The 14738-nt window shown below is 46.9% G+C and overlaps 1 protein-coding gene across 1 annotated transcript in view; it reads left to right on the top strand.

The window, feature by feature from the left end:
* Window positions 1-965: 965 nt before the first annotated feature.
* Window positions 966-14738, top strand: part of PHF12 (PHD finger protein 12) — a 30798-nt gene continuing 17025 nt past the window's right edge. The window contains exons 1-2 of the mRNA XM_054394130.1: window positions 966-1094; window positions 1435-1616. Of these exons, the coding sequence (XP_054250105.1) occupies window positions 1029-1094; window positions 1435-1616 (248 nt within the window). The 5' untranslated portion in view covers window positions 966-1028. The remainder of the gene's footprint in view (window positions 1095-1434; window positions 1617-14738) is intronic.

Here is a 14738-nt window from a genome sequence, read left to right as displayed (position 1 = left end):
TTGGTTGTTTCATTAATAAAAACTGGTGTTTTCGAAGAAGCGCTGGCGTCTTTCTCAGCGGGAATGAGCGCCGGGGACGGGAGTATACAGCACGAAACGCCCTACCACCCTGCGCAATCCTACCACCTCCCGGATCCCCATCCTGACCTCTGCCCCCCACCCTGAAACCCTCGCACTCAAACCACATCCCCACGACTTGGCTTCCGTGACGATGACGTCACCACCGGGGTCCCGTCCCCTTCGCCGCGCCGCTCACCGCGCGCCCCCTGCAGGCGGGCGCAGTGCCCCTGCCCCGCCCCTCACGCCCGGCGTAGCCGACGGCAACACTTCCCTACTACCCCTCTTTCCCGCGCAGGAACGTGACGACGGCCACGCGCCTGCGCGCCACCCTCCTCCTTGCGCCACCCTCCTCCTTGCCCCACCTGCGTCGCGCTTGCGCGAGAAAAGGGCGGAGCGAGACGGGATGCTGAGGGGGTGGTGCCGTAGCTGCGCCTGCGCAGTATCTGGAACGGGACACCTTCTCGCTTCGCCCCCTCCCCGCGGCGCCAGGGCTGAGAGCGGGAGGCGTCGTGGGGCCGCGCTTGCGCGCGGGGCGGAGGTGGTGGAGAGGGGGGGGCCCCCCCGACGGCGGGGCGCGGTCTGCGCATGCGCGGGCGGCGCGGTGGTGGCGGCGGCGGCGGGGCCCTCAGCGTCGGCGCCGCCTGTGTCTGTGTGGTGCGTGCGCGGTGCGTGAGCGGCGGCGGCGGGCGCGGGGCCGCGCCGCACCCCCTCCTCCTCTCCTTCCTTTACGCGGCATGGCAGTGGGCGCGGGGTCCCCCGCAGCCGCCCCTGGGCCCGGCTGGAGGTGGAGGAGGACGACGGGCAAGCCGCAGCGGCCCGTGGGCTAGGCCCCGCCGCCCGCCTGCCCGCCCCTCCGCCGCCCCCCTCCTCGACGCGGAGCCGCTGCCGCTGAGGGGTCGCTTCTCCCTCCCCCTCCTTTGCTCCCTCTCGCTGGGGGGGGCTCTCGGGGCCGCTCCCGGGCTGGATGAATGTGGGAGAAGATGGAGACCAAGACGATCGTCTACGACCTGGACACCTCCGGGGGGCTCATGGAGGTGAGGCCCGAGCCGCGGAAGAGGAGAGGGAGGAGGCCTTGACCGGGGAGGCCGTGGGGCTGCAAAATGGCGAGGGACCCCCCCCACCCCCCCGGAGCCCCGTGGCCATAGAAGGAAGTGCGGAGGGACAGAAGCAGCTCACCCAATCCCCGGGAGAGGCCTTCCCGGACACGGGGCTGGCGGGCGGGGCAGGCCCTGCCATGGCCATGTCCCCCCGTCCCCCTGCGGCGGGCCCGGGGCGCTTTCCCCGCGGCACGCATCTGGGAGAAGGGCGCGTGGGGTCAGGGTCCATCCCAGCCCCTCAGAGCCCCTCTCTGTCTGTCTGTCTCTGTATGTGCAGCAAATCCAAGCCCTCTTGGCTCCCCCCAAGAGCGAAGATGGGGAAAAAAAGAGCAGGAGGCCCGAGAAGGAGCCCAGGCGAAGTGGCAGGGCCACTAACCACGATAGCTGCGATAGCTGCAAGGAAGGAGGGGATCTGCTGTGCTGCGATCACTGCCCCGCCGCTTTCCACCTTCAGTGCTGGTAAGGCTCGGCGTTGTCTCTCTCCGGATTTTGCTGTCCCGGCCCTGGCAGCACCTTTCCTCCAACCGCTCCCGCTTCCCGTTAGGTTCCTACCTTGCCTGGGGAGGAGGGGGAAAAGGACATGAGGCCGGGTATAGCAGGCACGAACAAAAAGGAAATGTAAACCTCACACGGGTTCTTCTTCTCGAAACTAATCCGAGGTGAAGAGGCCCTTCGCTGCTTTCTCCAGGGGTTGCAGCGGGGGTTCACCCACCCTCCTTTCTTTTGGAGCTGAGCAGAAGCTGAGAGGAGGAGCGAAGCGGGTGCCTGTGCGGCCTGGCTGCCTTGGTGCTGCCCCTGTCTGGCCTTCCACCTTCCCCCTCCGGAGCTTCCGATTTCCCCTCCTCACCCCTTTCCAAGGGTGGGTTGCTTTTGGGGGGTTCTCCCGAGGGTCCTTTCCAGGGAGAGGGAAGCGGCGGTGGCGTCTCTGCATCAGGCCTTGACGTTCCCAGCGCTTCCGTGCTGCTGCAGCTGCTGGGAATAATGGAGGTTGCTGTCTCTGTGTCTCCCTGCCTCACTGTTTACAATATGGCGACCTTCCTTTAAATTATATTTTTATTCTCAGCGCCATTTTGGCTGCATATATGACTTCCAAACCCTTGCAGCGCTCCCCCAGTATCTCAAATGTGAAAATATCTTCCCTGTGGAAATGCAGGCCTCCAGACTTGAAAATTGGTGGCGTTTATTCTTTCCCTCCTTTTTTCCTCCGGACTCTTTGGACCTGCTGGTCTCCTCCGTGGTGGTGACTTGCTGTGAACTGGGGGCAGTCGGATCTCCTCTTGCTGGGAGTTGCATGGCTTTGTTGATGAAGGCAAATCTTTCTGCATGCAAATCTGGGTGCCCTGTGGGAGCTGTGAGGTGTGTGTGGAGGTGGTGGCAAAGCCCTGGTCGGTAGAGGCTGCAGAAAGGAAGGACTCTGGCTGCCTTCCCTTGCAGCTTCCTCAGCTCTCAGCACAAAGCGACTTGCCAGAGGCACCTCAACTTTCCTGCCCAAAGTTTTTTTTCTTTTCTGCACCGGGAGCTCAAATGCACCCGAGGCCGCCTCACCCCAATCTCCCCTTCAACAGTTGACGCGGGCGGTTTGTGTTAAATTAGCACAGCCAGAGTGGATAATGGAGTGGAGGAGGGAGCGGGCGAGTCAAACAGCTGGAGCTCGGGTGTACAGAGTATTCCTCCTTAGGGGAGATTTTTTTAACCACATTCCTTTCTCTCTTTCATGCTCTGGAGCTTTGTTTGCCACCCTGTTAGAGATGTCTTCTCTTTGCATTTTTTTTTTTGGTGGTGTTCTTTTTTATTTCTTCTTCAGCTTGGTGGTTTACTGGGTTTATATGCTAATTGCAGGTCTCTGAACACTTATTAAACTGATTGCTGATACCAGGAAAATTGACTGTGCGGTCACAGTTCTGTAGGGAGTGTCCCGTTAGCAGCATGTAGCCAGATGAACCCGACAATGCTCTAGCGTGCAGCCATGACATCATCCCTCCTACCCTGAGGAAGTGCTACTGGTGGTGGTGCACATCCTTTAATATTTACTGGGAGGACACTAATTATTATTGTCCAGCATTCTTGATGTGCTTTGAGGATGTTGTTTGGTTTTGTTTTTTTTTTTCTCTCAAGGCATGGTTGCTTAAAAGTCAGTGTTTGCTTTCAGATGTTGCCAAACACATCCTGAGCCTTCTCTCATTGAGGCTGGAGTGATGGATAAAACTTCACATTTTGAGGTGGAAGAGCAGTGACTAATGCCGTAGAGTTTCCAGGTTGACTGTGGATCCTAGTTAAACCTATTTGTAAACGAGACAGCTTTGTGCATGGCTAAGTCTGGCAAAAATCTCATGGTTTAATTTGGCAAGTTTCTTGCAGTTATAGTAGGAAACAGTCATGTAAATCATATATCTGTAAAGCTTTGGTTGTGCTTGTGTTAGATGCATTGTAACTGGAAAAAAAAATTGGCTAATTAGTCACTCTTCAGAACAAAAATGGAAGGAATAGTTCTGGTTACACCTCTTCACTTGTTGCCTTTCCTAGATTATCTTCTCTTCACTGTAGCCCAGACCCTGCTGCAGGAGCTGGCATGGTCTGGAATGGCTTGGACCCAGTTCTGCTGCTCTGCTCATGGACCTCTGTCCATTGCTCAGCCAAGTCCTTCCAGTGAACCAGTTATTTCAAAAGGATACTCAGGTTTTGAGTTCATGTTTTCTTCTCTTTACCTCCTACACCTTGCTTGAAGTAAACTTCCGTTCTGGTTGTAAACTTCAGCCTGAAGGCAGCCCTTGAAACTTCCTTTCTGTCTCTTTCTTTTTTTTTTTTTTTTGTTTAAAGAATAGCAGCTGTAATGCAATGCTTGTTTTAAGTCATTTGAATAGCAGTTTAAATATATTGCTCAGGCATACTGGCTGGATTGTGCTGACAGTGTCTGGTTTAGTACCAAGTTGCATTTATTATCAATAGAAATAAAAATGAAGAGCTGCTCTTAGTTGGTCTGAGGTTTGTAGTCAGTTGAATAAAACTGTGTAAGAGAGGCCATACTGTAACAGAAAATGAATGACAAGGGTGTGATCAGCCCAAGTCATGCAGTAGGTTGCTTCAGTGGCCCATAAACCTGTATCTTCCTGTCTAGAGAAGGCTCTTCTATACCATGGTGTTTGAACCTGTAGTAAGAAAATTGGCTTCATTAGGTGTGTGTGGTTCTCAAACTTCACCAGTTCACATTAACTTCAATTTAGTACCTAAGCCTATTGTCTTCTGCAGAAAACAGCATTTGGCCAAAATTCCCTAAACTTCCCAAGTCTGATAGCGTTACACATCTCTGATGGTAAATAACAAGTTTTGTTGATATACTGTGGGAACATCTGCTCTCCTGAGTCAATGTGGGTGGAAGTGGCTTCCCAATTCATCTGTCAGGGTGTTGCCTCTTCTCACAACCCCATCTCAGAACTGCTAGTTCAGCTTAAAACTCCTGCAGGTACTGTAAGCATCCATGGGCTGGGAGGGCTACCAGCCCTGCTGCAGGTGAACTTGCCTGCTGGGAGGGGTAAGTTTTAAATCCCTTCCAGATACTTAGTTTCAATACACTTGAATTAATATCACAGTCAGGTGAAAGTCTTGAAGTTTGAATGTATGTACAGAGAGGGTTTTGTCTCTCCTTAATAATTCTTGGAAACAGAACATGGGATTTTTAGCTCTTAAGTCTGCCTTTTGGTTTCACTATTTGCCCATAATCTGCTGCTTTGGATAATGGTGCAGTGTGCATTTTCATGCTGATGTTCTGCAGTAACCTAGGCCCCTGGGAATGGTGTGCGCTCCTTTACATGATTGAAAACCAATTTTCCAGTTCTACTTCTATTCTTCCCCGTTTATATCCTCCTTCTGGCTATATGATTGTTAAATTCCCTGTATTTTCTTGAGCTCATGGTAAACCTGATTCATGTTAAAGTTGGTTTGCAAAGTGACTGATGTTGCAAATTTATAACAGCTTTGCTGAAGGATTAGGAAGATCCCTGGGAGAGGAAAAGTTTAGTTAACAAGCTGGGGGAGGGGAGCGACAACAGGAGGGAGAACTAACACAGAACAGTTTTGTGTTTGTTTTTTCTGGGTGTTTTGTTTTTGGGTTGTTTGTGGTGTTTTGTTTTGTTTTTTTTTGTTTTTTTTTGTTTTTTTGTTTGGTTTGGTTTTTTTCAAGTCTCACTGCCGGAGTTTGTGGTTGGAGGAGCCCAAATGTACTAACCTGACTGAAGTCCCTTTTATAAGTGGCATGCTCCTGGCTCTGAAGCCATGCTAGCATGACAAAGTGACCTGAGTTGCCTAAAGCTGACCAGCTGCCTATCATGGTAAACAGACAGTATCAGTTTTGTCAGTGGTGACCAGCTAAAAGGCTTCCCTCAGCTGCTGGATCACCCTGTGACTGTGACGGGAGAGGTAGGCTGCATCCTTACTGGGGGCTGCTGGCTCCATCAGGCTTTTTTGCAACACTTGCCTCTTCGTGTTTGTATTTGGAGCTTCTGGCTCCATTTCCCCTCCAATTTGGCAGTCTTTGCCAAAGCACTGTTGTCGAAGAACTGGAGTAACAGAGGTGTCTCTGCAAAGAGAAGGAGGAGAAGGTAAGTTGACCTGGAATTTGCATATTTTCTGTGAATCACTTCTGTTTAAGTGTTTTGCACAAAGAAGGGAAACAAGTTGTGTTTGACTGGCAGGACATCAATAACTCTTTCCCCACCTTATTCAGATGTAAAATGTCCTGCCTGATCTTGGCATTTGGTCATTGGCTTTGGATTTTTTACCTAGGTATCAGTTTTGTGTGAGGAGAGGGAAACATCAGCTCTCTATTGTCTTAGCTAATCCTTCCCTTAAGGGGCATCTTTGGCTTCCCGAGGGGTTTCAGGTCAAACTTTAGAAACTTAAACGGTCTGAAGCATCTGCTGCTGCAAGGAGTAGCTGGATGGTCCAGAAAGGTGCTGGAGAGGTCAACTTCATGCCTAACAGTGAACTGCAGAGGAGCAGGGTTTTAGTACATTGAATTGCATCTTTCACTGGCACTTGTGACAGCTTAGAAAAATAATCTTGTGGTTTGACTGCAGAAAGTTTTTATTTTGAGGCTTATCTGTTGTTTTTTTTGTGGTTTTTTGTTTTGTTTGTTTTTTACATTAAATGACTGGCAAAGCTCTACTTTAACATTTATGTAATTGCATTTTGAAGATCAGTCTGAACCCCTTGTGTTCCAAACATTAATTTAAATGTATCTGTCTTAACTGATAGCTAGTTAAAATAATATTGTTTTAAGTATATACTTGTTTTTATGTATCTTTTCTTCTGATATATTGGTAGCACTGGGGCCAGCATAGTCCCTCTCCTAAACCAGAAGGAAGCAGTTGCTCTGACTTGGTTTCTTGGTGTGAAGGGTCACTGTGCACTGTCTGCAGATGTGGTAACATGATCACTCGTGGCTTTCTGTTCAGCACAGTTGTACCAATGAGATCTTTTGCTCTCATTATTCTGTCCAAAATCTCTTGATGCAAAGGCACATAAGGTCAGCCTAAATCTATGAACTTCAACTGAGAGCACCAGAAAACCATTCACAGTAAGAATTTAATGAACAAACCTAATTTTGGGAGCTTGCAAACCGCTATTCCCACCTGTGTGTGTATGCTGCTAGTGTTAAACCGAGCATGAGCAGATTTTGCAGTGTGGGGAAGAGCTTGGACGTTCAGACCAAGCTGTGGATTGCTGCTGCTGTTCTCAGCATCAGTGTAAAGGGGTAGGGGCAAGGCATTAGGATTCTGACAAAATCAAAGAGGAGGGTGTTCAACTGCTTATTCTTGTGCTTTGTCTTTGGACATGGCTGCTGTATGGACGAAGTGTTGTGTCAAACATCCATAATGGCCTGGAGCTGTTTAAAAGGACGAAGTATGAGACTGTTAATGAGGAAAGTTCTCCACTGTTTTGTCCCTTTGCTTGGGAAGGTGCCAGTTTGACATTGACTGGGAGTTGTGGAACTGAGAAGTCTCTTTCTTGCTGCTGTGGGGTCAATTTTTTTAATTGACTCCTCAAGTTCCCTAGGATGCTGTAGCTTATTTCGAGGTGGGGTTTAGGGCTTTGTGGTGCTGCTCTGGAGCTGGTCTTTCCTGGTATGTCAGACCTGCAGGCATGACTCACAGAGCCTTTCAAAATGTGGAAAGGTCTTCCCAGAGGAATTCCAGCTCCTCCAGGCATTTGCAAAGGAAATTCTTAATTGGATTAGATTCGTAATACTAATCTACTAATGACTGTTTGTTATGGAGATCTTGGCACTATCTTGTAAATATATTCACTCTCATTTTGCTTGCCTTGTGTCTTCTTATCACATACAAGCTCAGTGCTGTTTAGATTGTACAGCTGCCTGCGGATCTTAGGGAGGGTTACTGTGTTTATTACACAAAATCATAGTGCTTTCGTGATTCTTCCCTTTTCTCTCTATTTCTCAGTGTTGCTTTGAGTGGGGTGGTAAGAGGGGAAGCAGTCATGATTCGCCTGTCTGACATCTGGCTGTGCTGCTCCAAGAGCGGCTCAAAGGGCACCTCAGATGCCAAGTGTCCCCATTGCTCATCAGAGACAGACCCATGTATTTATAGGAACAGTCAGGACCAAACATACTTTTTTTTTTTTTTTTTTAATCCCTGAAACAGGCCTATATGACTTGGGTTGTAGGTGGTGGTGTAGTGGTGTGAAGAACACCTACTCCACAGGCAGGGCTTCTGGCTGTCTCCCTGTGTAGGACAGGCTGAATCAATTCAAGATTTCAGTTGTAGCGTCAATAATGAAAGAGTTTTTCTACATAGCAGAGGCACTAACAAATTCTTCTGTTTATTGACCTACATAAGTGGATGCTAAATTTTTGTTGCTAGACTGACTCACTACTATGTGTCAGATCCTTGAGATTTTTCTGTGTTCTGGAGCCATTACTAATCCTTGAGGTGGTAGCAAGCAGCAGGAATCTGCTGTGAAGAAAGCAAGGAGTTACTTCCACCATAGAAAAGAGGTGTATCTTCCTGAAAGAAAGTGTTACAGAATCTTAAGTATTTAGGGAGTGCTGCCTATGGGAATATAAATCACATGCGGGAAGGATGTACCTATTTTTTTTTCCAACCAGTCAGGAAGTGACTTGTGAAAATGCTACTGTTATCTGAGGATACAATGTGGCTTTGTGATAGGGCTGTAAAGTGCAGGATTTGAAAGAAGTGAGTGTGAGCAAAAAGCATCTTGCCACATCAGGTTGCTGGCTAAACTTGAGGGGTTTCTGATAGCCAGATTGTCAGAGCCAGCTTTTTCTTCTTATAGAAGTCAATTTACACTGCCTCCCACTCCACCACTCACTAGATGTCTGCCCAGCTTCCTCAAAGGAACGCTGCACTGTCCAGTAAGTGTAAGATAAGTAAAAACAGTGCGGTACCTTCTCTTTAATAATGGGGTTGGCAGGTATCAGCTAATACTTTTTTAGGGTATGGAGTAAATATTCCCGGGGGGGGGGGGAAGAAAAAAAGAAGAAATCCCGTAAATCGCTCTCCCAGTCGGTGTATTGGATCTTGAGTACAGAAGGCAAAGAGCATCTCAGCCAGCTGGGGGAAATCGAGCGCCTGAACCCAACACTAACCTGTTTCTGTTGACGTCTGCTCTGCACGAGTCACTTGAAGTAAACTAGATGGAGCTGGAGATTACCGACTTTGAACACTGCAGAAAGTGGTGGCCTGAGGATGTAATTTAGCAGGCTGAAAACCCCATGCTGAATTTCTGGCAAGCACCAGTGATTGGTATGAAACACCTGCCTGTGCAGTTTCTGTCTCTGGGCAAGTCATCACGTGAACTTCCCAGTGGTCTGTCTAGAATCACAACAGGAGCAGAGTATGAAGGTGATCTGGAAAAGGCAAAAAAGAGTGAATACCTTGCTCTAAGGGTTGAGGGGATTTGTGGATATTTCTATTGCTGCTCTTTTCCTTCTTTTCCCCCATGTTCTTGGGAAAGCCTAGTCCACATGTAGATGGCAGAATTATACTTCTCTTGTGCTTGTGTGAAGACAGATTCATGCTTTTGATTTTATGAGCCTGTCCTTCATCCTCTTGTGATGTGCTGCTTTCCTTTTTTTCCATCATGTTGCTTCTGTCCTTTCACCCCTGTCTCCTTTGAGCACATTCTGTATGGCCAGGGCTGAATGTGTGCACTCTTCAGAAACCTCACAGACCTGTGTTTTGATTATTTGATTTTTTTCCCCCCACCAGAGATGTCTCTCCATTTATTGTTCTTTGAAGACAAAATTGGGTGAAGCGACTCTGACTAGAGCTGTGTTGTTCCTCTGCCTTCTTTCTTTTCCCTGATGCTGCCCCGTGTGTCGTGATGTGTGTAAAGATCTGAACACTTAATAATGAATCTGGACATTGAATTCAGGCTATTGTTACTATTGTCTGCGATACAGGCAGAGGTGATGCATGGGAAAGAAACAGGAGTTTGGATGTGCAGAATACCTCAATTTCTGGGTCTGACCCACATTTTCCAAAGTCAACAAGTTTTCCTGTTGATTTCTGCTTACAAATGCAAAGCTGGACAGTTCTCTGACAGTTGCATTCCAAATATCGGAGTTCAGAACCATCTAAACTAATTAAAAATAAATCAAAACCCCTCAGTGCAGTACAAGTGATATTATACATTTTTAAATGCATGTTTGTTTATATAGATATATAATTGGTTCTTTTCTATCTATATGGAAATTTAGTATGTTATGAAAGCAATTTTTTTGTTAGTGGTTAAGGAGGGTAATAACTAATGGGTTGCCTAAGAAATGGTCTCTGTGGGCCAGGTTCTTCCTGTAAATAGAAGTAACTAATTACATCAGGTGATCAGATGTTTACATTCAGCTTATGCAGTTTATTGGACTCCCCTGCTTGTCAGCTCTGAGACAAAAATGTTCTACTGCATCACGTTGGAGGGAACTTTTCTGATTCCCTGTGAGTCTCAGGATTGCCCACGTAGGAGTGTCTGGGGAGGAGGCTGGACCCCTGGTGAGCACTGGAAAGGAGGGAAGCAAGGTGAGGTAGATAACTTCTACTTTCATGACGTTGTGATTAGATCTCTCCACCCAGAATGAGACTAGGAGGAGCAGTTTGAAGAAAGATCTAAGTAAATACCATTGCAGGCTTCGAAATTCACAGAATACTCCAATTTACAACAGAGCAGTGCTTTGGCATGTGAAGGAATACCTGGTTCTTCAGAGCATGGTACTACTGCTGGCAAGGACTTGAGCTGTGGTCATTCTGCCCTTGCAATGTGGAGCACTGGCTGGTTTAGAAGGTAGAAAGAAGCGTGCAGTGAATGAATTTTTGCATCTAGCATACCTGGCAATTCTGCTTCTTAAACTCGTACAAGTTCAGGTCTTTCTTCTGCTCTAGTACTGGACAGATTATATTGGTGTATCATTATTCTTTTCCTTGCATGCATCTTGTTTCTCACTGCCTGGCCATGTAATGGTGTTTTAATCCTGCTCTCTGTTGCTGAACCCTTATTTCCAACTCTGGCCATGCCGTTGGAAAGATGCAGGCTAAGCAGATGCAGTGTTCCAGATGATGGCATAATTGGTGACCTGTGAAGCTCTCGTTTTGGTTCCTTTCCTTGCACAGTGGCAGCCAAAATAACCACGTAGTGACCAGTCTAGTGATGTCCAGGTCTTATTGATGCTACTAATTTAGAACTTTTACAGGCCACCGACTTGCACTTCAATGTAAACAACCTTTTGCTGCCTGCTATCAACCCTTTTTCACTAGGTCTTTCAGGAAGAGTTGCACCACAGATGAAAGTATAGCAGTGGGTGCTCTGTAGTTAGGGAACTGCACTTCTGGCTTCAAGTAGGTAGAACTTTCATGTGAGCCTAATTGAGACCAGGAAGTTCCTGAAACTCAATTTTAGTGTAAGCAGGTTGTGTTTAAAGGTCTGTAAAGAAGAAAAATGATGCCTAAGGTTTGCCGCTCTCTGCACTGGTGCTTGAGAAACCTTCAGCTTCATCAGGAAAATTTTCTTGCACTCCCGGGTGTCATGACTTGATCCGTCTTAATGAGCAGAACTTGCAGACCTTCACGGAGTAATCTGTGCTGAGGAATAATCCTGACATTGCTGGAATAGATAGTGTTGTCGGTATTATAATACATTATATAGTTATACATTATATAATACATGACAGTATTCCTAGTAACCATCTCTGAGGTGATGAAATCTGACTTCTGTCTTCAGAAAATAGTAAACTCTTTGCTGATCCAGGAGTTGAAATAAAAAGGTAAAAGAGTTGCACTGGGGCGGAACTTGAAACCAGCTGCAGCTGTTGGCTTGTTTTGTCTGTTTTTTGTTATGTATAAGGTAGAGGCTCTAAGCTCTGGGTTCCAGGTGTCTTCCTCCTGCAGGATTTTGGAGCAGCTGTGGACAGAAGTGTGTAACTTGGGTGCAGTAAAACTGTTTCCAAGAACTGCGTGTATAAGTGATGCAACTCTGTGTTTCTCAATGGGGCACTTGTGATGCACTGACAGTGAGGTTGGTTTCCTGGTTTGTTTTAGTTACGGCTGCCACTGAGGCCCTACTGCAGGAAGCCAGGGAGCCTTGTTCTTTATGAAGCTAGTGGAACAGCTGTAGCTCTATCCATCTTTGGGGGATAAATAGGAGTCCAAAGGAAGAGCTAAAAGCCTTCTTCCTTTATCTAGCTGGCAAACATGACCAGCAGCCTTCATATTAAGCCTGTCATAGAGTCTTGGTAAGTTAATTAGAAGATTTTGAAGAAGAAAACACGTAGGCAGGAACATTCTTTTTTTTTTTTTTTTTTTTTTTTTTTTTTTTTTTTTTTTTTTGGTGGAGTTATACTCTTTTCCCCTGCACAGAAAAAAATATCTCTGAGTCTGATTGTTAAAAACTGCTGACATCAAAGAAAGCTTTGCTAGACACTGGCTTGTTTTCCTGCTGCCATTATCCCATCCCAGAAGCTGGCTGTAGCCTGCTGAGTCCAGAGCAGTGTCAATGTGCCTTTGACGCAAGATGGCCACCAGGAATGTCATGTGTAAATAACTTCAGGTTTGCTTATAACTGGTTCCTTTGAGAGCTGTGGCCCAATTTGTATTGAAGAAGGTGTCATCCTTTGAGCATTTGTTTACTTACTTATTGAGGTCAGCAAAGTGAAGAGTAATTATGGGATTTAGCCTAACAACAGGCATCTGATCTGAGGTATGAGAGCTCCAGAGTGTGAAATTGAAAAGCTAAGTGGCTTCATGCTATTGTTTGCTTGACAAAAACTCCTAATATACAGATTACCCTTGTAGGGTTTGTTTTTTTTATTATTTCATCATCGTAATTTAAACTTTATTTAGGGAGCCTTTGCATAACTGAATGACCATGGGAGTTAGTGCAAAAGTTTACAAAAGCAAGTCCTGACAACACAAATCTAATTTGAATTTCAGGAGATGCTACTTAAATGTTTTTAGAAGCAACCATGAGTCCTTTATTACAGCAGGTGATTTTGTACCAGTGTAGTGCCTTGAAATAAACATCTGATAAACATCTCCTTGAATTTTCAGAGGCTTTGTATAAGTTGGTCTTCCCGATGTTTGTATAGATGCTAACTTTGAAAGCCAGCTTCAGTTCTTCAGAGCTGTCTTTGTCTTAAAATCAGAAACATGCTCTTCTGAGCAGATTTGACTTGTATGACACCAAACGTTGCAGGTGAAGCAGCCCTGGCCACCGCTTCTGCCTGCGATGACAAAAGTGGAAGCTTTCAAAACAGAAATTCAGCAAAATGGTACAGGACAGGAGGAGCTGATTGGTGTGTAGCTGAAAGGAGATGTGTTGTAATTGAAGATAAAGTTGGTGCTGTGCAATTCCTGCGAACACTAAAAATTGGAGATCTGCATGCTAATGAACCTGTGAAAGATAGGGAGAAAACGGTGGTGCTGCTCCTGCCACAGTGCTCATTCTCACCTTGCTTATGAAGATCGAGTATCTTGCACAGATTTAAAAATCAGTTTCTCTTATGCTTGCATTAAAAGGTTGAAGAATGTGGTCATAACTAGTTAATTAAAACAGCATTCTTTAGCACTTCCCTGGCTTTATGGTGAGACCCAGGAAATGCTCTCTGCTTGCAGAGGGGCCAGCAGTGCAGGAGCAGCATTCATCAGTCTTTGTTAGTGCAGAGGGCTGCCTTGATGAACAGTTCATTAACCAGGAGAAGCAGAATCAGTCTTTTAATACACTTGCTATAACAGCTAAGTCCTGACAGCAAACAAAAAAAAAAACCTCAGGAGGCTAGTTGGAGAGCTAAAAGCTTGCTTCTGGTCTAAAACTAATCTTTTCCCCCTCCTTCCACAGGCTTTCAGTGGCAGTGTTCATTAAAATACTTCTCTGAGTTGTTATTTAAGAGGAGACTGTGCGTAGGATCTCATGGTTGCGGAGCAGATAGTTCAATCATAACAAATGGGACAGTAACATACTCACCTGAGAAGAAACTTACTCTAACTCTTCTAGGCATCTCTCAAGATTCACCGTGGCGTTAATTGTTTTATTGTAAAATGCAAAAGATTGAGGTACCAGTTAAAGCAAATAACCAGAGGCATCTGGCAGCGCGTGGGTCCCTGGCACGCTGCACAAGCTTTGGAATGGGGCAGACGTGTTTCCAGCGGTTCAGGCACGCTCGTCGGGAGCTTCAGAGGGCTAAAATTCGCTATGAACAAATCAAAGTCTGTGGTGGTTTTGCTTCCCCCCCCCCGCCACCCCTGGGGTGCTGGGTGGGGAGGGGGAATAGGACACATGAATCCATACTGGCTGTAGCTGCAGATCCAAGGCTCTAGCAGGAGGAAAACCTGAGCTGTTGCAGGGTCTGCTCTTTAGGACTCACAATGGATTTATGCTGCAGCAAGCACACGGTGGATCGTTTGCTACTCTCCTCCTTCCACCCCCTTCCCTGCTTATGTTAGCAAAAGATTAGTGTGGGGTAGGGGGGGAGTTACTGCTTCAAGCTGAACATTTGAGGCTTCATATAAAGCAGCCAGTAGTTGAGGCTTTGGTGCTTTCGTCTTGAGCCTGATCTCTTCTTCATCCAAGTCCTGCAGGAAATGAGAAACATAAGCTGCAGGTATGTCTGCACATATATGCAGAACACTGCATTTCTGGAGCGCCTGGAACACAGAGGCCTCTGAAACCCTTCACTCCTCCTCAAAATGGCTGCCAGATGTGTTGGCTCTACTGAGTTCCCTGGAGCTTGACACCAGAAATGCTGAGGTTATTACCAGTTTGGTTCTTGCTGTGTTCTTCCTCCAGTCTTCCAGGCACAGTGTTCCAAGAGCGAGCGTGACCCCGGATGGCTGCAGTACCTGCAGAGGCTTTCTGCTGGCACACTGGTGTGCTCGGGGCAAGGCTCGCTGGGGCTCTGTTCAAACAAAGGAAGCATGTTTGTTTTTATAGCTCAGGCTTGGGAGCCTGGGCTGGGATCCTGTGCTAGGAGCAAGATTCTCGAGGAAGACAGCCTCTCCCTTTGCTGCAAGGCACATCTATTCCTGGCCAACAAATACGCATCTTGTGCTCTGTGGCTTGTCAATG

Source organism: Indicator indicator, chromosome 30, assembly GCF_027791375.1.
Source record: "Indicator indicator isolate 239-I01 chromosome 30, UM_Iind_1.1, whole genome shotgun sequence".
Lineage (NCBI taxonomy): Eukaryota > Metazoa > Chordata > Aves > Piciformes > Indicatoridae > Indicator > Indicator indicator.
Note: the sequence above shows the minus strand (reverse complement) of the source record. Positions and strands in the feature narration are given on the sequence as shown.